Source organism: Rana temporaria, chromosome 2 (genome assembly GCF_905171775.1).
Source record: "Rana temporaria chromosome 2, aRanTem1.1, whole genome shotgun sequence".
Taxonomy (NCBI): domain Eukaryota; kingdom Metazoa; phylum Chordata; class Amphibia; order Anura; family Ranidae; genus Rana; species Rana temporaria.
Genome location: NC_053490.1, coordinates 136,864,196 through 136,889,174, shown reverse-complemented (window position 1 = coordinate 136,889,174; position 24,979 = coordinate 136,864,196). Strand labels below are relative to the sequence as shown.

The 24,979-nt window shown below is 41.6% G+C and overlaps 1 protein-coding gene across 1 annotated transcript in view; it reads right to left on the bottom strand.

The window, feature by feature from the left end:
- LMBR1L (limb development membrane protein 1 like) overlaps positions 1–24,979 on the bottom strand; it is a 98,953-nt gene that overhangs the window by 18,607 nt on the left and 55,367 nt on the right. The window contains exons 4-8 of the mRNA XM_040341163.1: positions 14,006–14,145; positions 8,023–8,126; positions 6,564–6,690; positions 4,820–4,888; positions 1,775–1,839 (exon numbers count right to left, since the gene is read on the bottom strand). Of these exons, the coding sequence (XP_040197097.1) occupies positions 1,775–1,839; positions 4,820–4,888; positions 6,564–6,690; positions 8,023–8,126; positions 14,006–14,145 (505 nt within the window). The remainder of the gene's footprint in view (positions 1–1,774; positions 1,840–4,819; positions 4,889–6,563; positions 6,691–8,022; positions 8,127–14,005; positions 14,146–24,979) is intronic.

Genomic DNA, 24,979 nt, shown 5'->3' with positions numbered 1-24,979 from the left:
TTGGCTACGCCACCTAGGGCCTAGCTTTAACTTTAGGCGGCCTATCTCTTACGTAAACGACGTAAATGTACCGGGCGTACATTCGTGAATCGGTGTATCTAGTAATTTGCATATTCTACGCCGACCGCAATGGAAGCGCCACCTAGCGGCCAGCAGAAATATTGCAACCTAAGATAGGACGGCGCAAGCCGTCGTATCTTAGATATGTTTAAGCGTATCTCTGATTGAGAATACACTTAAACATAGGTCGGCGCAGATTCAGAGTTAGGTCGGCGTATCTACTGATACGCCGGCCTAACTCTCTCTGAATCTACCTATATGTGTGCATGGACACATAGGCCAAAACGAAGGGGTGTTTACAGGCAGTAAAAAAAAAAAAAAAGTCAGACGCCCATAACAGCAGCTGTAAAAACCTCATGTGTGCATTTCCCCCTAAAATTGAAGCAACTTCAAAGTAGTTCAGGCACTATTTTGGGCCGACTTTCATGCAACTTAACCACTTAAGGGCCGAGCCTTGTTTTAAAATTTGGTGTTTACAAGTTTAAAACATTTTTTTTGCTAGAAAATTACTTAGAGCCCTCAAACATTATATATTGTTTTTTTTTCTCTAACACTCTAGAGAATAAAATGGCAGTCATTGCAATACTTTGTCACACCGTATTTGCGCTGCAGTCTTACAAGTGCACTTTTTTTGGAAAAAAAATCACTTTTTTGAAAAAAAATAAGACAACAGTACAGTTAGCCCAATTTTTTTTATAAATTGTGAAAGATAATGTTATGCCGAGTAAATTGATACCCAACATGTCACACTTCAAAATTGCGCCCGCTCATGGAATGGCGTCAAACTTTTACCCTTAAAAATCTCCATAGGCGACGTTTAAAAAATTCTATAGGTTGCATCTTTTGAGTTACAGAGGAGGTCTAGGGCTAAAAGAATTGCTTTCACTCCAACGATTGCGGCGATACCTCACTTGTGTGGTTTGAATACTGTTTTCATAAGCGGAAGCTACTCACGTATGCTTTTGCTTCTGTATGTGAGCTCGTCGGGGCAATTCTTTGTTTGTTTTCTTATTTATTTTTACACCGTTAAAAAAAAAAAAAACTTTTATTCCTATTACAAGGAATGTAAACATTCCTTGTAATAGAAAAAAAGCATGACAGGTCCTCTTAAATATGAGATCTGGGGTCAAAAAGACCTCAGATCTCATATTTAGACTAAAATGCAATAAAAATAAATAGAAGAAAAAAAACTAAAAAAATGTGCCTTTAAGACATATGGGCGGAAGCGACGTTTTGACGTCGCTTCCGCCCTGCTATGGTATGGAGACGGGTGGGGGCCATCTTCCCCTCATTCGTCTCCATACCCAGCTAGGAAGAGGCCCCTCTCCCGCCGCCGATAATGGTGATCTCGCTGCAGAGACCACCATTTTCATTTACAGCAGCTGCTGCCGTTACCGAGATATCCCTCTTCAAAAAAGGACATATATAGTCGTGCGCTGGTCCTTAAGTGGTTAAAGGCCATAGACTTCAACCTTAACCCTCAGAAGTTGCATAAAAGTACCTGAATGTTATACAACGCAACAAAGTCACATCCAAAGTTGCATCAAAGATGCACTTTAAATTCGGTGCAACTTTGGAGTCGCACAAGTGTGAATGGAGTCTTAAGTTCTGTTTTTCATCAATTCATCCCTCAAACAATCATTTAAACAAGAGGAATGAGGAAAATTATCTTCATTAAAAAGTCATCATCACTAAAATCAGAAAAAACACCTACCCGAGGTTTGACCAATAGCTTTCCAGTCACAGAGAACATCCGGGACAGGCCCAACGGAGTGCACACTGCAGAGCCAAGCAAATAGTTAGTTACTGTGCCCAGGCAAACAAGACTATGCCAGCATAATAGGATGCGATTATCACACTTTCAGATACTGAAGATTTACTTGCCACATAATACTAGTGCAATGAAAGGAAAACAGATATTACAGTTATCAGAACCAGACACTTGGACAGAGACCAAAAGCCAGCTTCCACTGCAAGAACAGACCATGCCCAATACTTAACCTGTCCAGATGTTAGCTTGTAAATCTTGTGCTGAAGATGCTAGTGAATCCCATGCATGTGACTCGTACAGGAACCCACAGTGCGTTCCTGTGCAATTCACAGTGATGTAGTGGTTAGCACTTTCACCTAGCAGCAAAAATGGTCGCTGGTTCGAATGCCGACCACGACACCATCTGCCTGGAGTTTGCATGTTCTCCCTGTGCCTGTGTGGGTTTCCTTCCACACGCTAAAGACATGCTGGTGGGTTGATCAGATCCTGTCTAAATTGTCCCTAGTATGTATGAATGTGTGTTAGGGACCTTAGGTGGTAAGCTCATTGAGGGTAGGGACTGATGCGAATGTCCTGCATAAATTGACAGCACTATACAAGTACATGAAATAAATCAAGTTAAAATTCCCGCTGTGAACCGAGCCCAAATCATGTTTGGCATCATGCATGCTAGAAGTTTTTTAAAAGTCAACATTTAGTTGCACTTTAGGAAAACTAATCAGATATAAATATATGGTAAAAAAAATAAAAAAAAATAAATAAAAAAAACTCTTCTGTAGGTCTACTCTACCTAGTTTTGATAGGTACCCAGCTCCTACTCCCTGGATGGGTCATGGCGACTCCTCTCCCTCTAGTCCTACTCTCCCCCTAGATGACCCCTTCCTCCCTGCAGTCTTCTGGGACGCGTCACAGGTCCCAGAAGATTGCCTGGCCACTGACAGAGCGCAGCGCGTCTTACGAATGCGCAGAGGCGTCCGATTGTTAAGCCGCAAGCTGTCACAGCTGGGTGCCCACCCTTACAATGCAGGCACCGCAGAGAGTAGCGAGGCTTCGGGCAGCCGCACCGCTGGACAGGTAAGTGTCTGTTTTTTAAAAGGCAGCAGCTAAATTTTTTGTAGCTGCTGACTTTTAAACGTAACCAGTGTAACTATGCTTTAAAGCCGTATTAAACCCAAAACCATAAATGTGATGTATTGCAGCTTACCAGGTAGAGTAGACTGATTGGCCACTCTCCATCATGAAGCATTTAAGTGGCTCCTGCTTACTGTTTTACTAACATTTTATGGACTTGTATTACCAAAGGAGATTTTCTTTACTGGAGCATGGTCATCCTCTAATCTGTGCCCTGCTCTTTTAGGCCCCTTTCACACGGGGCGGATCAGTGTCCAAGTTCACCCCGATCCGCCAGACGGATGGAAAAGTAGGTTTTTCCTCCGTCACACTTTGGCGGATCGGATGTCATCGGGCTTGTCACCGCTGACATCCACGGCTCCATAGAGGAGCACGGAGCGCCCATTCAGGTCCACCAAAAAAAACTGGCAGGCGGACCTCAACGGGCCACCCATGTGAAAGAGCCCTTACTGCTTGTTTAGTATATCTAAATACTGTACTGTGCATAATCTGGGCACAAACTCCCTTTAAGCATAATAAAACTAATTAAAGCCAAACTTCAGCTAACACTCTTTAGGCAGTTACAGCAGCATTGTTTACATTATATTGCAGCTTAGCAATTCTCAGATGCGATGGCTGTATTAGTTTTCTTTTTAGACGCTTTCTCTATTTCAGTTTGGAAATCCAGCCAGTAAGTCTGTTGCTTGTCAAGTCCTGCAAATGCATCAGTTACAGGGATGAGTGAAGCCATTTAACACCAACAGGGGTGCTTACAATGATCATAAAAGCTACATAAAAGCTGATCATCGTAAGCACCCCTGTCAGTATTAAATGGCTTCTCTCATCCCTGTAACTGATAAATCTGCAGGACAGCTTGATCTTTTGAAAAGCAACAGACTTACCTTTTAGGCTTCATTTCCACTGATGTTTTAACAGCCACTTTTCTGAGCGTTTTTTACAGCTTAAAAATGCATGTCCATGTTATTCTATGGCATCATGCCCACATAGGCGTTTTTGAGCTGTAAAAAAAAAAAAACGCAGGACCAGGGCGTTCTGAAGCTCCAGAGTAGAGCTGTAAAAACGTCAGACGTTAAAAAATGGTCAAAAACGCTACCGCAGCGTTTTTGAGCTCCAGCTCACAAAATAAACATAGACAGGCGTTTTTAAGCTGTAAAAAAGGCTAACACAAGTGGCTGTAAAAACGCCAGTGGAAATGAAGCCTAATACTTAAAAAGGGAAAAAAAACAAAACCTGTTTGCTGTAACTGCTTAAAAAGTATTAGCTGAAGTTTGGCTTCAATTTTATAGTTTATTTAAATCTGCTAGTACACCCAACACTCAGAATGACAATGCTGTTGTCCAAAGGTGCCCCTGTGCACCTTCATACAGAGTGGAGGCATTCTAATACAGAAAGTATGTTACTTGTCAGATCACCAAAGGAAAACAGAGGGACAAAAGCCAAAAAAATGAAAAACTAATGCAGCCACCACATCTAGTCATTGGCAAGCTGTAATAGATTTCTTTTTTGGGGTTTAAGCTGTATGAACAAAAGCTGATCAGTGTAAGAAATCCTACTAAATGTTTAAACTGTGGTATAAAGTAACTCATTTTTATTGGCTAGTTTTACTTGTTACAAAAGTGGAAACCGATCTACTGGAAGGTTCAATTGCTAATAAATGTTATAGGGGGGCACCAACTACAAAAACAGGCGGGTTAATGATTGTGACAGACTGTATGATATAGGCCATTTTGCCCATAGTTTTGTTTTAACTTTTAGCAAAAGCTACGCACCTAGTGAACATGTTCCGCAAGAAATAAAGTGCCATCCTATAGAATTACTGCCATCCTTATCCTGCAGCTATTGTGCTGTAATACTTACATAACAGAAGAAGAACTCCAAACAGAGAGATGCCTGAGTAGAGGTATGGTAGGTAGTATTCCCACAGATCTGAAAGAGAAAAGCCATAATCACTCTTCCTCCTATTACTAGTCACCATCCATGCTCCATAAAAATAAAAAAATAAAAAACTTTTTATTATTGTTTGCTCCAATTCTGTATTTTAGTGGAAACACTGTAAAAACGCAATAAACTATAAAAAGGCACCACTGACAGTCTTACTATAGTAGGGGGGATATTATGCTGCCTCATGTGTTTTTTGTACCTTCACTCCTAGCAACTTAAGAGACGTTTTCTTTCCCCCCACATTATGTGCAAAAGAGGTACATTTAAAGCGGATGTGCCACGAAAAAAAAATATTAAAAGCCAGCAGCTACAAATACTGCAGCTGCTGACTTTTAATATTAGGACACTAACCTGTCCTGGAGTCCAGCGCCGTCCGCAGCAGAGAACGACCGATCGCTTGTCACTCTGCTGCTCCCCCCCGCCATCCTCCGTGAGGGAACCAGGAAGTGAAGCGCTCCGGCTTCACTACCCGGTTCCCTACGGCGCATGCGCGAGTTGCGCTGCGCCGCTGATTGGCTCCCGCTGTGCTCTGGGAGCCGAGTGTTCCCAGAGCACAACGGGGGGAGGACGGGAGGCGACGTTCTGCCCGCAGTTTACCCAAAACTGTGTGGCCGGAAGTGGGTGCAAATACCTGTGTTTAGACAGGTATCTGCACCCCTCCTCCCCCCTGAAAGGTGTCAAATGTGACACCGGAGGGGGGGGGGGGTTCCGATCAGCGCGAGTTACACTTTAGGGTGGAGCTCCGCTTTAATCATGATGAGCTTATATCATGTATAGGAAGTAATCAGGAGAGTTATTCCTAGGGGTCCAAATTCTCAGCTCTTCCCATTAGGGAGACAAGCCTGGTGACCACTGGGAAGAGAAATCCAAAAATGTAGGTGGTCACTTGAATAGGAGGCGAGGGAAAAGTTCCAATGGTGAAAACTACTCCTGTAACAAAGGTCACAGGATTTTCCTCACTTTAGAGAAATTGCCTTATGCCTTGTACACACGAGCGGAATTTCCAACGGAAAAAGTCAGACGGAAGCTTTTCATCGGATATTCCGTCCGTGTGTATGTCCATCCGTGTGTATGCCCCATTGGACTTTTTCAGTCGGAAATTCCGACCAAATCAGATAGAGTACATGTTCTCAATTTTTCAGATGAAAAAAAATATATATTCTATCGGTATTTCCGTTCATCTGGATGCAATTCCAACGGACTAAAAATCACGCATGCTCAGAATCAAGTCGACGCATGCTCAGAAGCATTGAACTTAATTTTTCTTGGCTCATCGTAATGTTCTACGTCACCGCGTTCTTGACGGTCGGAATTTGGTGTGACCGTGTGTATGCAAGACAGCTTGAGCGGAATTCCGTCAGAAAAACTGTCTGAAATTATTACGACGGGAAAACGTGTGCACAGGGCATTATACTTCTGGTGTGCTCATCTACAGGGCAGGAACCTCCCCAATGGTACACAGGTGGCCAAAAACAAAACAAAACAAGAAAAAAAGGTTATAATGATAAACATAAGATAAAAGGATTACCAATTATCATGGTAACAATGGTCTCACTTTGTTCTCAAGAGCTTTTTAAATCTCGTCTTTCAAACTTTATACATCTTTCTATAAGCACTCTCCACTGTTGTGGCCAGATAAATTGAATAAAAATATATATACCATAGAGGGACTCTCTTCCAGAAGAGTCATCGTCTATAATGGCAGATGCCACCCATACGATGCCAAACACCAAGAGTGTGAGCAGCAGAAGAACCACAGATGTCTCATACACTCTGGACATCACTCCCTGCAATGAGAATACAAATGGCAAATTGAGAACTATTAGAAAATACACACAACACAGTATATACCTATATTTCAGGTCCAGGGTTTTATAATTCTATTTTTTATTGCAGCACCCAAGTATATGTAATTCTGTGCAGTAAAGTGTTTCATCCAGGTGCCTCAGCGCAAGCAGTTCCTCGATTCTCCACTTCTTAAGCAGCACCGCTATGGCAAGAATACAGATAAAACACATTGTACAGTGGACTGGACAGTGAAGGAGCAGCAGCAGACTGACACAGTCATCCCTCTACTCATGCTGCTTTCTTTTCCTGGAAAGCATGCTCACACATTTAGCTGCAGAGCCTGGTCAAGCCAGAGTCCCTCCACTCCCAAAGTACTGCAAGTAGAAGCAGATTTTGAAAATTCAGGATAGCTGCAATTACATGAAAACCAAACTACGGTAATCCGCATTTTTATCTGCCTGGAATAAAGCTTTAAAATAAATTAAAAACTATTGTATCTAAAGCTACTAGGACTAAAAAAGCCAGGTTAGATTTCTGAAATGGTTTACAATAGGGAAATGCTGTATCCTGGCCTAGGCCAACAAGGCCCAGGCCTAGGGCAGCATTTTGCAGGGGGGCAGCACCGACAGTGTCCCCGCCGACTTGCGCTACACTGTTAGGCAAATTAGTTTAGCACCCCCATAAATCGGCCGCACTGCTTCCAGTATGTGGGCGGTTGGCATTCTGCAACTGTGGGGGAGGGGGGCGTCGCTTCAAATTTTTTACCATCCCTGTCCCATTGCAGAGATTTCCCTTCACTTCCAGAGGCGATTCAGTTTGCATGTGTAGCGCTCTAAGTTTTTCACTAACTCACTCACTTCCTGTCCCATAGCCAAATGGGAAGTGAGAGGAAATCTATGCAAATTAAGGGAATCAATTGCCCCCCCCCCCCCCCCCCTCCGGCCATCAGAACTAGTGTCCCTACTTGAAAAATTCAGGGTGGGTCTTAAACCGCAAGGGGTGCGGCCTTGACAGGAAGGGGTGGGTCATATTTAAATTTAAATTAGGGGGTGCATGAGTTTAGTCAGGCCTAGGGCAGCACAAAACCTAAATACATCCCTGCAATAGGGTATGGGTAGCGGCCTTCTACAAATATTTTATACCTAGAAAAAAAAAAAAGCCTCAAACTGTTAGCTTAAAAAAAAAAAAATCAGCCAATAAAAATGAATGCTAATGATGCTGCAAAAATTCATCTGCAAGGTGCAAGCAGCAAGCACATTTTCAGGAAAGCCCACCAATAATAACACTTTGATTCAAACTTTGAAAGATTCTCAGGCAAGTGGGCTTGTTACCTTCTTTGATCCCGCAAAACCTTCGGCCTCCATGAAGAGATAGGCAAATGGCATCAAGAACACTAGTGACAGGTTAGAGAAGAGGAAAACCAGGTTCCATAGGCCTGAAAAAAGAAAACAAAGGGGCAACATTAGTCTTAAACTAAGAACAAGTGAAAATTTGGATATCGCCTAAAAAAGAAGATTGACACCAAGCAGCATTCAGAACCTATGAATTCCCTTTAGGCAACACATATATGGCCTGGCAGAATACAAGCTCTGGTGTGATATGTCCTGGAAACCCAGTTATGTACATCTATACATAGAACGTCTTTTTATGGCCGCTTCCTCACTATAACATACACGCCACTCAACCACAGAAGTATCAATTCCTTTGTTGCGGTGACAGCGGTCACACAGACTGGCATCAAAATCGACTATCCGTGTTGTCATATTTGTAGCCACCGGGGTGACAAAACTGAAGCTGCAATCTTCAGCTGGACTGCAGGTGATTCAATGGAAACGACTAGCATTTCCTCAGAAATTTTGGCCATCGAAAATTATTGGCCGAAAATAATGTACAGCATTTGTACCGAAAGGGGAAAAAAAAAAAAAAAAAAAAGTGCAGATTAATGATTTTACCACAATTTTACCATTTGCTTATGGTGTTTCTCATAGGTCATGTGACTCAAAAAAAATGCATCAAAACCGCAACGAGTGCATTTTTGATTGAGTTCTTGCTGCGTTTTCAATGCATTTCAATGGAGAAGTTTTAGGTGTGGTCTTTTGAACAGACCAAACATGCACCAAAAATGCAGCAAGCAGGATTTTTAACACCGGTTCAAAAAGTGGCTATAATGGCAGACAGGCCATGGCCCATCCGGAAGTGGGCCTGTCAAACGGGACCCCAATCGCCCCCCCAAAGTGCCAAATTTGACATCGGAGGGGGGCAGGAGGAAGCATATAAGGGGAAGTTCGACTCTTGGGTGGAACTCCACTTTAAGGTGCATTACAATTAGCAAAGCCTGCATACTAAAAAAATCACAACACTAGAAAATATTCCCCACATAAAATGTAAATAAATAAATGTAAATAAATAAATGTAAATAAATAAATGTAAATAAATAAATGTAAATAAATAAATGTAAATAAATAAATGTAAATAAATAAATGTAAATAAATAAATGTAAATAAATAACGCATCCAAATGCTTTGCTAGTGCTGTTTAGATCATGATGTATAGAGAAATATAATAGTTATAAAATCAGTTTAATTTTATTTTCAATACCAGATTCCAACCTTCCCTTTAGTCTTGCACAGTTGTACAGGCCCCTCTTCTGTACTGAATATAGCTATTCTGATTTCAATGCACACTGTGAGCTTCTCATAGTATGCATTAAAAGCTGCAACAAGTCAGAAAGCCCGCCTCTAGTCCTGGCTGGAGGACATCCAGCATCATCTAAATTTGTGGTTGTCAACTGATGAGCTAAAGGAGGCCTCAAATGCAGCTCCTGACATTTACAAAGGGCTGCACATAACGTTCAATATATGTAATACTTGACTGTCAGAACCTGCTGACCTTATGGAGAAAATGAGGATCAGAGAGTGTGGTGGACAAGCTACATTTTTGGCTGGGGATGTCTGCAGATGACAATATGGAATTGGGAACATGTTGCATGAGACTAGTAGAGATCAATGCCATTACCCTAATCAATGTTCCCACTACAGACTGCTGTGGGCTGCAGGTTGGGCACCAGGGATCTAGACATCCTGCCCAGCCCGATTGAAATCTCATAAATGAAAGGGATGAGCCGGGTACAATCAGAGGCTCAGCATAGCATGTGGGCATTATCGAAGGTGCTTTTCGGTTTTCAGGAAGCTATGTAAAGCCCTTCTCACTCCTAATCTGTCTGCATTGCACAGAGAAGCGCAGAAACCCAGTGAGAACATACATATACTGAAAAATGGGAAGTTTTCTTGAAAATTTTTCATTAGAGCCGGTTCAAACAGGGGCGGCACGACTTTAGGGGCGACTGGGCAAGGCGATCTCAAGACGACATGAGAGGCAACTTGCAAAATTACTTCTGTATTGAAGTCAATGCAAGTCGCCCCTGTGTGAACCGGCTCTTAGCTTTAAAAATGTTTCTAATTCTATTTTAAAACATGCTGTGTACAATAAGAGGCAGCAGTTAATTACATTGGCAATCTGGGATTCCGGTTTAGAATGTATAATAATTTCCCTTCAGTATTAGTCCATCAATGGATCCAGTATATAAATCTCATTAGATGCACACTATACAATACCAATCCATAACATTGATCTAGACTAAATATGTAATTCTCCTGTTGCTCACATATGTTCCATTCCCAGGGTCATCTCTGCTTGTAACGTACATAACTGTAACATCCATTCCACATTTACCTGCTTTGAAATAATGCCACAGGGACTTAAAAGTAGGTTGTTAACTGTAAAGCCACCATAAACGACTTCACTCGCAGCATAAAAGCCAAGAAAAAAAAAGGTTTGCAGCTACGAACATCAAACAGTGATAGTAATGGAAGCTCCGGAGAATTGGAGGTCATTATACCCAGCTTTATAAGATGCCTTGCATATTCTATTACTTTAGAAAATATAAAGACTTCAGTCACAAAAGCTTCTTTCTAAAAGCACCCAAATCCAGTCACCACCAGGACAGAGAATGAAAAGGCAGCTACAGGCAAACATCCAAGTACGCGGTTGAAACACGCAAGAAACGTTCCACCGACTAAAGGTGCTGAAAAGCTCTAAACCCTTCTAAATCATCATTTTCTTCATTTCCATGTGCTGTGCTAAAATAGGATTGCAAATCTGGCAATCCTGGTTAAGCGTCTAGTTAATGCCACGGAATTGGTGTTGCCTATCCTGAGAGCTCTCATTCTTGTAAGCAAACAAAGAAGCCACCTGCTACCAGAGCAGAAAAACCCACAGGGAGCACAATTTCAACTTACAGCTGGTGTGCGACAACCCAGAAAAAAAAATGATTTCAGTCAATTACATTTAGCAAAACAGTATATAGAAGAAGTATTCCATTACTATTAAAAAGGAACACACAAGTGAAATAAGAGATGCCATCATTTGCAAACCGCCGGCAATTTATTTATTTTTTATCCTGCAAGGCCGTTCCTTCAGAGCGCATGCACCGGTGAGGCCATCAGCTGCATGTACAGTAAATATGTCCCTAACGGTGCAAGTATAGTACCTATAGGTAAGCCCCATTCTAAGCTTACCTGTAGGTAAAATCCATGTATGGAAGTTTATTCACACTATAAAGGAAATCTTTGTTGAGAGAAACATAGGCTAACCAAGGCAGACTTCATTCTATGAATACTTTGAGGCACTAACCCAATCTGCCTTGTTCTTGCAATGTACACTTACTATGCAAGATACAATAGTCCGAGGTGTATAGCTATTGCTGTACTTTCTGCACTCTTAGGCTACTTTCACAGTGGGGTGGTGAAGGCGTTTTGAGATGCTCATACAGCGCCTCAAAGATGCAGCTAGCGGGACTTTTACCATCCTGCCAGCGCACCGCTCCGGAGTGAAAGAAGAGGATCTTTCAGACACTATTCTTAGTGCTATTGTGCCTGCAAAGCACCTTAGTGTGAAAGTAGCCTTAATGCTGGACCTTCAAGTCTCATGCCGCGTACACACGATCATCTTTCAGCATGAAAAAACATTGTTTTTAAAAAATGTCATTTAAAATGATCGTGTGTGGGCTTGCACATCGTTTTTCAGGTTCTGAAAAACGACAATTTTTTTTCAAACATGCTGCATTATTAAACAACGTTTATAACTATGTCGTTTTTCGGGTTGTAAAAAATGATCGTGTGTGGGCTAAAAACGACGTGAAAAACCTGCGCATGCTCAGAAGCAAGTTATGAGATGGGAACGCTCGTTCTGGTAAAACTACCATTCGTAATGGAGTAAGCACATTCATCACGCTGTAACACAGACAGAAAAGCGCGAATCGTCTTTTATCAACACGGAATCAGCTAAAAGCAGCCCAAAGGGTGGCGTCATCCGCATGGAACTTCCCCCTTAAGAGTGCCGTCGTACGTCACCGCGCTTTGCTAGAGCATTTTAAAAAAAACGATGGTGTGTGGGCAACGTCGTTTTAATAAAGTTGGAAAAACTTCGTTTTTCTACATGCGGAAAAACGATTTTTTTCATGCTGAAAAATGATCGTGTGTACGCAGCATTAGATCTTGGAGCTCTGCCCACCCCTCTAGTATGTGTGCCCATTTACAGAATACAAAGACTTCTGTGAATGGAAATGGACATTAGAAGTGAGCGGGGGGCATGCACACAGCAGCTGCATCTGTCAGAGCGCAGGGAGTGTAGAGGTAGCTGTACATCCAGCACTCAGTAAACTTCAATACAAGAAGTCTAGAAAAGGGTGTACACCTTGTTGGACTGAACTGTAAATTTGTAAGCAGTCACATTTAAAACGGATATTTCCTGGAATTTTTCTTCAAACCAGTCATATCTAGTTTTACAGAAATTCACCATCGTGGCGCATCTGCTCCAGTGTTGTCATGTAAAGAGACTGCTCCCAGCACTCAATAGAGGCCTTGGCTGCGATGGGCATGAACCATCCTCACCAGTTCCCTTTATTTAAAATGAATTTACCATTTATGGAATCATGTCCTAGTGGGTCAGCAGAGTACTCACAGTTAAAGTGCAACTTCTCTCCCAATTACCATTGGTTACTTTTTAATCCTCATTCTGCTAGCATTAGCAAATAGATATTTTTACTGCCATTAAACTTTTTTTTTTTTTTTTACATTTCTTTAGTTACTTCCTGGTTTCTTGCCTAGGCAGATGTCAAACATCCCAGAAGTCTTCAGGAGGGGTTTTCTCAGCCAAGCACACCCACCTGCCTGCATGCCTGAGCTAAGGGCAGGAACAAATGCTACATGAATCTGCCCTTACTCAAGATGGCCAGAGCAAAAAATGCTAGGGGTAATGTTTTTCAGAGTGGTTTCTCAACAAAATAAAAGCACGGATACATGGATGAGTAGGGTAGTTTGCTTTGAATTTAAAAAATAAATAAAATTGTGTTTTTAGTTTGTGCTGCTCAGATGCAGTGATCTGCTTTATAGTGTTTGTTACCCCAGCCTTTCCTATTCCTGATATGTGCCTGCATGTACTTGTATGAAAAAGTATCCTGTTCTCTATGTATTGCTTCCTTTGTGTGAAATTCCTGAATGTTCCCATTAGTCCCTCTGCTTACCTATTTAAAAAAAAAAAAATGACCACACTAAGCAGGAGAACACACAGTGGTCAGTTCTCTAGCTATCCTGCTCTCCTTAAACGATCAGACTTTTGAAAACGCCCCCGCTCACTGGAGAGTTCAGTGCACTGTTGCTTCTCATCCCCTATGCAGGAAAGATTATGTGTTTACATACACATGTTTTTGTTTTTTTAACAAGAGAAGGAGTTTGTTAACATCTATACACAAATGTTTTGCCTTTTATTTCAGTTTTAAACTGAATGGGTTATTTTACAAGGTGAGCGTTTACAATCACTTTAATTCAGTAGTTCTGATCATGCTGGCAACAGGCAGACTGCCAACAGCTAGGAGCTTTGACACATGGACCCTGCCACCAGGAGATGTGTACACATATCCACTGCGCTAGAAACAAACAAAAAAAAAAAAGTAAAAAAACATAAAAAGTATACACGTTTGATCTTATAGGGAGCAAAAGTTTACCAACATTTAAATATATAAATATAAATATATATATATATATATATATATATATATATATATATATATAAATATAAATGTGTAGTAATGTAGGCCATAAACAGCGTTATTCCAGTAACTTCATCCACAAAGACAATCAAATAGGGCAGAGCAACCTACCACCAGCTTGTGGATTTACATCTGTATGGAAGGGATGTTGGTAGGCCAGGTGAGAATTGCTATACGTATATAGGCAGCAAGTGTCCTGTACTCACCATGGATGAGGGATCCATTGAGCCACTGGATGTAGTAGTTGTGTGGAAGAGAGAGCAGCACCTCATTGCTGATGATTGAGAAAGGCAGCAGGAGCACGGCTCCGACGGACACCGCAAGGGTGAAGGTACACATCCAGAGCCTGGAGAGAGAAAAGAGAAAGCCTGTCAGACCTCGGATCATGCTGGAGGCAAAACAACTCTTTATACATCACACCAATCCGATCATAAAATATATAGCAGGAAGCATAGAATGTATTACTAGAGTTTTTATATCATTTTTGCATACTGGGTTTGCAAAAAAAGTGGGCCGCCTTTATTACGCCGGAAATCTCCACAACCAGGACAATGCATAAAAACCCAAAAGGTTCTAACCCTTACCGACTACATAAAAAAAAAAAAAAAAAAAAAAGAGAAAAATATAAGACAAAACGCAATATTTCCCTTTCAGATTCAGCAAATGAAACCTTGGATGGAGCCATATACCGAAGGGAGGGGATGGGGAAAGAGTTTATATTTGTTTGTTTTTTCAGCCCTGAACATAGTACAGGGTGGGCCATTTATATGGATACACCTTAATAAAATGGGAATGGCACATTAGTATATGTGAGGGGGGGGGAAACTTTTCAAGATGGGTGGTGACCATGGCAACCATTTTGAAGTCGGCCATTTTGAATCCATCTTTTGTTTTTTTTTAATATGAAGAGGGTCATGTGACACATCAAACTTACTGGGAATTTCACAAGAAAAACAATGGTGTGCTTGGTTTTAACGTAACTTTATTCTTTCATGAGTTATTTACAAGTTTCTGACCACTTATAAAATGTGTTCAATGTGCTCTCCAGTGACATGCGGCGAGTGCTACGCTGTGGGCTATTGCTGAATGAAGCTAGGACAGCCACTGATGTTTCTTCATTAGACCCCTTTCACACTGGATACGCCTATAGCGGAGCGTTAAAAATCGCTGTAAAACACTGCTATTTTACAGCGTTTTTACCGTGATTTTACGGCTCTGCTATAGGCGTATCCAATGTGAAAGGGGTCTAATGAAGAAACATCAGTGGCTGTCCTAGCTTCATTCAGCAAGAGCCCACAGCATAGCACTCGCCGCATGTCACTGGAGAGCACATTGAACACATTTTATAAGTGGTCAGAAACTTGTAAATAACTCATGAAAGAATAAAGTTACATTAAAACCAAGCACACCATTGTTTTTCTTGTGAAATTCTCAATAAGTTTGATGTATCACATGACCCTCTTCCTATTGAAAAAACAAAAGATGGATTCAAAATGTCCGACTTCAAAATGGCGGCCATAATCACCACCCATCTTGAAAAGTTTCCCCCCTCACATATACTAATGTGCCACAAACAGGAAGTTAATATCACCAACCATTCCCATTTTATTAAGGTGTATCCATATAAATGGCCCACCCTGTATAGACACACATTGTTAAAGTGTTACTAAACCCACAAAAGTAAAATCAATCTGTATATGCAGCAAAGCATGCTTCTTAGACTCACTGTGGAACCACAGGGGTTAATCCTGCACATTGTAAAAAGGCTGTTTAATCCTGTCTTCTCTGATCCTCCCCTTCTTCCATTGTCCCCAATCTCTATCCTGACAAGATAGGGTGGAAGGGTGAATGTGATCAGGGCCAAGCGGCATTGTCCAGACAGTGTCAGGGGTCCTGCATCCTTATAGGACAGTCAGAGGAGAATGAAAACCCCTCCTACAAGCTTTAACCAGTGCTCGGCCAGACACTGAAAAATACATTATCTCACAAAAGTGAGTACACCCCTCACATTTTTGAAAATATTTTACTATACCTTTTCATGTGACAGCACTCAAGAAATGACACTTTGCTACAATGTAAAGTAGTGAGTGTACAGCATGTATAACAGTGTAAATTTGCTGTCCCCTCAAAATAACTCACACAGCCAATAATGTCTAAACCGCTGGCAATAAAAGTGAGTACACCCCTAAGTGAAAATGTCCAAATTGGGCCCAAAGTGTCAATATTTTGTGTGGCCACCATTATTTTCCAGCACTGCCTTAACCCTCTTGGGCATGGAGTTCACCAGAGATTCACAGGTTGCCACTGAAGTCCTCTTCCACTCCTCCATGACGACATCACAGAGCTGGTGGATGTTGGAGACCTTGCTCTCCTCCACCTTGCAATTGAGGATGCCCCACAGATGCTCAATAGGGTTTAGGTCTGGAGAAATGCTTGGCCAGTCCACAACCTTTACCATCAGCTTCTTTAGCAAGGCAGTGGTCATCTTGGAGGTGTGTTTGGGGTCGTTATGTTGGAATACTGCCTTGCAGTCCAGTCTCCAATGAGAGGGGACCATGCTCTGCTTCAGTATGTCACAGTACATGTGGCATTCATGGTTCCCTCAATGAACTGTAGTTCCCCAGTGTCGGCAGCCCCAGACCATCCATGCTTGACTGCAGGAAAGACACACTTGTCTGTACTCCTCTACTGGTTGCGGCCACACATGCGTCACACCATCTGAACCAAATAAGTTAATCTTGTTCTCATCAGACCACAGGTAAAAGGTTTCAGTAATCCATGTCCTTAGTCTGCTTGTCTTCAGCAAACTGTTTGCGGGCTTTCTTGTGTATCATCTTTAGAAGAGGCTTCCTTTTGGGACAACAACCATGCAGACCAATTTGATGCAGTGTGCTGCGTATGGTCTGAGCACTGACAGGCTGGCCCCACCCCCCACCCTCTGCAGCAATGCTGGCAGCACTCATACGTCCACCCCCCCCCCCACCATTTTACTTACCCGAGTGCCCTCATTTCCCTCGGCGGGAACGTGCTGTCCCTCTCTGCACAGGGGCCCGGCTCTTGATTGGATAGATTGATGGCAGCGCAGCTACTGGCTCCTGCTGCTTTCAATCACATCCAATTAAGCGGGAGCAGGGCCAAGTCCGGCATTCGTGTCTATGGAAATGCTGGACTCGGGAGCGTGCGCAAGGTAAAACCCCCCCCCTCCCCCACCAGGGAGAGTGCTTCTTCGAGGGGGTTATCTGATGCGAGGAGGAGATGCGAGAGCAGCTGAGGGACCCCAGAATTCAAGGATCGGGGCCACACTGTGCAAAATGAGCTGCACAGTGGAGGTAAATTTGATATGTTTGTTATTTAAAAAAAAAAAAAAATGTTTACAATAATTTTAAGCATTCCCTTAAAAAAAAAAAAAAAAAAAAAAAAAAAAAAGCTAACCGTTCCCTTGCATAACCAGAAAAGGCTCTTGGAGTCCACGTGAATTTCTCCAGCCTCTCGTAATCAATACGGCTAATTAACTGCTAAGATTTCTTTGGCAAATTATTCTAAGAAAAATAGGGCTCCAAACCATTATTAAATGTCAAACATACAATATGAATAGGTGCCATCAAGAGTGGCTGCTCTCATTATTAATGCGACAACCTCATTAGATCCGCAGAAGCAGGATTAGTGGGAATGTGACTCAGGAGTAATCCTTCTAACTGCATCCTGCTGTCATGGGTGTAGCCATTTCTAGGTCATCCAAATGTTTATATAGTTAATATCAAAGATTCATTTAGAAAAATAAAACACGTACATGCACAATGTTGCGCGACTTGGAAACAAAGTAGCTAGAACTCACATTCTTGCCCATTATGTCCTGTACACACAGTTCTGAGTGTCAACACATCAAATGTAGGACAAAAACAATATAGCCAACAAACATGAAACATTCAAGGATCGTTTTCAGTGCCTGCATAACATGGACACTTCCTATTAGGTGTCCAGGGGAGGGATCCAAATAAAGATCCAGAAGGAGGATACCATCATAGGGGGATCCACAATCTCTGGGGGGGGGCACTAGGTCGGCACCCCTTTCCCACTTGGAACTGCGTGCAATGAGGGACCTGTAGGGGGGACTTAGGTGACTATATCTGACTTCACATGGTAATAAGAACATCATTTAAATGCATAGTTAGATGGGTTAGAGAGGATGATAAAATAGTTCTATCTCCGAATGGTGCTTTTAGAAAACTCACACACAGGCACTTTAACGCCAAAAAAAAAATAAAATAAAAAAAACACGCCTGAAAACTTATTTACATTAAAATCAATGAGTGCTTTCACACTGGGGCAGTGCGCTGAAAAAACACCCCTCTCCATTGGAATTGAAAGCGCTTCAAAAGTCATTGATTTCTATTTTGGCCTTCAGCCAACAGGTCATGCATCTGTCAGAAAAGACACATTCCTCTCCAGCTTCAGTAACAGGGTTCAGTTGGATAGACAGGTTTCCTCATTACCCTCTTGCTTATTTAAAGTGGCACTAAAGTTACAAAAAAAAAACAAAAAAAAACAAAAAAAAACACACACGGGAAGGATTATGTTCAAAACCCATATTGGTTGCAATCCGTGTCTCAAAGATGTTTCTCAGTTAATCCATAAAAACTGAGGATTCCCTGTTGGAACTACCTTTATGAGGGCGGTTACTTGCAGTGTACATAGTTACCCTTTGTTGCCCTCTATCATGGACTATATTAATACCCACAGAGCCTGGGGGGCCAGGTGCGGTGATTTGCCTGCCTTTATCTGGCCGTTGGGGCACCATTTCATCCACCAATACCAACAATGGGGCACAATTTCACCCAAACACACCAAGAACTGGGCTGAATGACAATGAGGCACAATTCCTCCCATTGACACCAAAAGATGGGGCATTTTTTTACCCCCAATGATGTCGGAACCTTTTCTACTCCCATTGGCCACAGCCCAGCCCCCCTAAAGACCAAAGGACAGTAAACTGGCCCGTCTGGAAAGTTTGGAGACCCCTGGTGTAGAGGGACAAGCAGCATTACTTAAAATATATTTTAAATATTATAAGCTTATAGTTAAGGCCGAAACAACTAATCGATTATGAAATTAATTGATTGCAATTTTCAAAAATCGATTAATCGGCCAGTAACATAATGGGGTTAAAAAACTAAAATTAGCCCTGTATAGTACAAAAAAGGAAATCGCTCCTGTAAATATTACTTTCACTGTCCCACAGTAAAAAAAATGAACCCCTTACAGTAGCGAGTATTTGCTCTTTTTGTACTTATTTATGTTTTTTTAACCCCATTATGTTACTAAACATCTCAGGCCGGGGGTCACACCTCTGTTTTTGGTGCTTTTTGCAGAAACCCACTACAGTTCATTCCCATGTTTTCCTATGGGACACGTTCACATCCATGATTTTTTTTCAGCTGCTGCGTATTTGGAAAAGGGAAAGGACTTTAACGCAAAACGGTGCCATTTTGTTTTTCTTTGGTTCAATATACTTCAATGGAGAAGCTGCAGAAAAGCATAATGTGTTTTTGCGGCAATTTGTGTTTTGTAATCTGCCCAACAAATTGGCCCCAAAAAAAATAAAAAATTCTATTTTTTTTTTTAAGGCTATTATCCGATTAATCGAAACAATAATAATCGGCCAACTAATCGATTATGAAAATAATCGTTAGTTGCAGCCCTACTTACAGTAAAAGGCAGACATTTTTACTTAGCACTCCAATCAAGTCGTTGACCAGCAGGGAGTTGTTTTTTTTTGTAAAGTCACTTTTCTGAAAAGTTTACAAACTTTTAAGATACAATTAGGAAAATAAATATCAATACACAAGATAAAGTATAAGCAGATACTACTTGGACATATTTGTGCACTATACAAACTTCAGTCCCTAACAAAGATCTTAAAGTGGATGTAAACCCCAAAAAATTTTTTGATGTCACAATGTAGAGTATAAGATTTCCTATCATCAGTGAAAATTAACAGACTCCCAGATAAAAACCTGTCTAAATAAAAAGTCCTTTCCTCTCTCCTTGCTTTTAGCGACAGGTTATTTACATATCTAGCTTGGACATGTTTATCATATGTTATGTTTATCATAATATGAGGTGATCCACAGTATAAAAAGTGAGAAATCCACCCCTCCCCCACATAACACATCCTGGTAATATACAATGAACTGTGGATCACCTCATATTGGTCTGCATTCACACCTCCGCGACAAGTAACGACGCGTACGCGGCGTATTTTGCTGCGATTCGTGTAACTTTTTTTTTTTTTTTAACAAATCTTTCTCATTGCTTTCTATGGCCGAACGCCAATGCCGCCTGAAAAAAAGGGTCCGGGACTTGTTTTTCAGGCGGCAGGCATACGGCGTCTATGAGATGTGAACCATCTCATAGACAGCAATGGGAATTCTCCCCTCCAGCGGCACGAGCGTCCGGCGTTTTGTCGCCAAGGTGTGAATGGAGCCTTATGATAAACATGTCCAAGCTAGATATGTAAATAACCTGTCACTCAAAGCAAGGAGAGAGGAAAGGACTTTTTATTTAGACAGGTTTTTATCTGGAAGTCTGTTAATTTTCACTGAACAATAAAAGAGGATTGCTCAGAGCTGGATTAACTCTGTGTGGCAAGACTGGGCACAGATGATAGGAAATCTTATACTCTACAAAAAAAAAAAAAAAAATCGGTTTACATCCACTTTAACCTGTAGTTACCGATTTTGACCATAAGGCGCCACCATACTTCATACACGATTCTGCCATCCACAGCAGGAAATCATTTCAATGCGTTTTACTCACAGGTGATTGATGACAAGATTTAGCAGGCTAATAAAGTTGTATTGAATCACCTCATGGAACAACGTTTGGGCCAGCTCAAACCTTTCGAACGCTAGTGATGACCCATTTATGAACTCCAGTGGTTGGTTACATGTGACAACACTGTCAGTCGGTTTGGGATGACAATTAAGTGCAAGTAAATGGTGACTACAGGTGATGGAATGGAGAGGATATTTATCCGGAAATGAAGCCGAGGCTCACGTTCAGATGCAGGGTGTGTGAACTGCAGGGCCCCAGGGCACTTAGAAAGATGCTATTTCAAGATCGCCTGGATTGTAAACACGACAAGTCAAGCAAGTAAAAGCAGTTTGGAGAGTGTGAGTAATCGCATAATGTTGGTGGAAAGCTCACATCAACCTTCCTTCAAATATTTTGAGGCTGAATTCCAAATGATTAGAACACCATACAATACAGACTGTGCATGTGAACTCCTTTCGTCTGGATCGTCTTGTAATCCAGGCACCCCAAAACACCAGAGCGAGGTGTAGTGCTGGGTATAAATTACGCAATTTTACAATTACCACTACTTGTAGCAGTGACGCAATTACGGTTCTGTACAAGGACTATGCAGAGAGCAGAACTGTGGGAGGGGCCCAGCAGGACCATCTACTGCAGGCTGCCTGTAGAAAACTACAGGAGGAGGCGGCGACAAGACCAGTCAGCCTGCACAAAAAGAGAGAGCAGGTCTGTATTACAGGAAGCTCCTTCATAAAAGGGAAAAAGTTTCACATTAGATTACTGAACAGATCTGGAAGGAATACCTAAAGCACACTCCAAGATTCAAGTAAGAACACACAGATCACTTGTGTTTAGATCAGGAGGGATTTGATTTAAATCTAGTCAATTTGAATAAATTAAAAAGGAGAAGTCCAGCCTGAGCTTTTTAGGCTGGGCTTCTCCTTTGGGTCACAGGGGTCCAATCATGTTGCACTCCTGTGACCCGTTTTCAGCGAAGAGAGGTCTGAAGTCCGCTCTCAGTCTATGATGCACTTTAGGAGTTCATGCATTTCACCCTACATAGGTCCCCTTCAAGACATACTTGGGTACTTAAAAAGGATTGTATTTAAATATATTTTAATACATACATAACTGGCTTAAAGGCCAACTCCACCTTTAAAAAAGAAAAAAAAAATTCTCATTCTGCAAAAAATAAGTAATTTTTTAAATAATTTTTTTGCACAGGAGCCTGCAAAGCAATGCACCCGCAATCAGTGAACCATGGGCACAATAGTAGGATTCTGCACATGCTTCCACTAGTTTTATGTCAATACTGAGATACAGGCTTACAGTTGGAGAACTGAAAGAAGTGTAAGGCCCCTTTCACACTGGGGCGGGAGCCGCGGTGGTGGTAAAGCGCCTCTAAAAATAGCGGCGCTATACCGCCGGATTTGCCACGAGATTCGGCCACTAACGGTGCAGTATTAACCCCCGCTAGCGGCCGATAAAGGGTTAATACCGGCCGCAATGCACCTTTGCAGAGGCGCATTGCGGGCGGTATTGCCACGGTTTCCCATTGTTCTAAATGGTAAGGAGCGGTATACACGCCGCTCCTCTCACCGCTCCAAAGATGCTGCTGACAGGAGATTTTTTTCTCTCCTACCAGCGCATCGCCTCAGTGTGAAAGCCCTCCGGCTTTCACATTGAGTATGCAGTGCAGGAGTTTTTCAGGCGGTATAGCAGCGCTATTTTTAGCGATGTACCACCTGAAAAAACTCCTCGGTGTAAAAGGGGTCTTAAAGAACAAGGAGTGTGGTAATTACCACACTTGTGTTTTGTTGAGAACTAAAAGTCTGTCTGCCATATTGGGGTCAGACATCTCAAATGTGGGTGTAATAATGTAAAAGATGGAACCTTTAAATTCTTAAGTTGCATCCTTAATAAAGTATGTCTGATTGATGGTCTGAGTAATTTGAAGTTATTATAAGCAATGCATGCCACAGGTGCCAGTTACTATTGTAATTATTAGAGCTTGACCTATATAAAATCAGTGTGGATAGTAGGTAGCATTGCTGCATATCTAATGCAGCTGGTGCTAGGAAGCACTAGGTAAGCCTGCATTCATCTGCCTACATTAGAACACAAAAACAGCTGCTGTTCTGTGACACTGCACAGTGCGCCTGTGTCTAGGAATTCAAAATTATATATTTCCAGCTGACTATTACAATCCATTGTGTAGAAGAACATATAAAAATATCTAAAGTACAGTGAGAGCCACTGTCAGCTTACAGACATGTCCCACATTGACAGGTGGAATTTTCCACAACAGCAGTCGGTAACCCATGTACACGTGCCAGGGGTGGCACTCGCCGCCTATTGTTAGCGTGTGTATCCACCTTCCCAACAAAAAGCACAACAGGGGCCCGAGTGTGCTTGAGGCCGTGTATGAAGAAGCCTACCAGTTAAAATATCACCCAGATCTAAAAAGGTAATTCATCAACACTTTACCTAGCTCTCCACAGGGCTGTGGAGTCGGAGTCGAGGAGTCGGAGGAAATTTTGGGTACCTGGAGTCGGAGTCGGCAAACAATGCACCGACTCCTACTAAATTTAGATTGGAATTAGAAAAAAAAAAAAGCAAGTTTAAATGTCCCAATTCACAAAAAGTTATAATTAATGACTTCTCTACTGTAAGAATAAAGACCAATGCATGCAGTGCCTCACGTAACCGCAAAACGAACAGGTTAAGTGACTGAAGAAGCATGCTTTTCATGTGCTTCACTATATGGCACACAACGCACAATTGGGAGCTGCAATACTTATACTTTCCATAGTGTTGTGTTCTGCTTTTACAGGGAACGCATGTTAGAGAACCAGTAAGTGTCCAAATAAAAAAATTCCAACAGGAGTTTTATAAAGCACTAAAAGAAGTTGAAAAGTATGATCGCTCATCAAAACTTACTGTTGAAGAAGCCATCCTTGTTTATCCAGAGATCGTTAGTGATGTGGCCAGAATAGTTACTGCAATGCCACCCACCCAAGTCAGTGTCGAAAGATTATTTTCAGCCCTAAAAATAATAAAGTCTGACTTAAGAGTCTCTATGAAAGAGGATCTGGCAGAGGCAATTCTCTTCCTTAGAACTCTACATTGAATTGATTTGCATTTGCTAAGCCTATAACTACATTTCAAGATTAATATAAACCATTTCTAGGTTTTACAGATTTTGTTTTTGGTTCATTATAGATAAGCTTTGTTTTTGTTCTAAAACAACCAAATAATGTGGTTTGTATTTTTGAACTGGTAAAGATCCTGTTCCTGATGTTTATGCCTGCTGCTACTATCCAGCCACTTGATTGATTAATATTTTTTTTTTTTTATAAAACTTTGTTTTCATTGTGTTTGTCTTTTGCTTAAACTGTGCAATACAGTAGACTGTTGGCTTCCCAGCCAGTAGTCCTGTGGTAGGTTGCGTTTCTTTCCCTCAAGGAATGTATAAAATACATTTGCATATTAATACAGAGGAGTCGGAAGTACATAAAACTGAGGAGTCGGAACATTTATCTACCGACTCCACAGCCCTGAATTTAACTATGTCCAAATTTTGCAAAAGGGCACAGAGCTCACCTTCATGTGCTTATCTATAGTTTACAAACATTTTAAAGTACACTAGTGACAAAAAAAACTGCCTACCCCTGTTCTAGAGCGCAACCTAAATTCAATATTTGAAAAAAAAGATTCATTTTTTTGAATGGTAACAAAAATATTAAATAGTGTGGCATCACCCCACTGCAGATTGACTATTTAAAAAGGTTCTCCCGATAGGGTCTGTGTACACATGCAGACTTTGCCACGGTCCTCATGAGCTTCCATGAAAAAGTGGGTGGAAAAATGGCTTATCAATAGGACGTTACCCTGATTGTGTCGAGATTATCTTTAAAACTCTGTTTAAAAATATTCTGAAAGGACATTCTGCTTTAGCACAGTTGGAATGTTTTCTGATCAGCCCCAACCAAATTTACTTGCCTGGAGTTATTATTGCAAGAACATCAAACGGATAACAATTCAAATTGTAAGCGATAAAGGTCAGTAACATCACAGCACTGAACGCGCCTATGCAGATAGCAGGCAGATGTTCGATACCCCCCTGCTTAAAAATCTTCATCTTAGCCTTGATTCTAGAAAATAAATCATACAAAAGATGCCATGACATCAGGGAAAGGGTCGCCCTCAAGTATAGCTTTGAGGAAGGCAGTATTTATAGGCTGTCCCCAAACAATTCATGCATATTTTAGGTTTTGGCTAGGAAGAGGAATGGTTGGAACTGCAGATCTTTTAACTTCCATAGTGCCCTGCAACATCACATAGTGTCCCTGGGCCCTAAAGCCTCC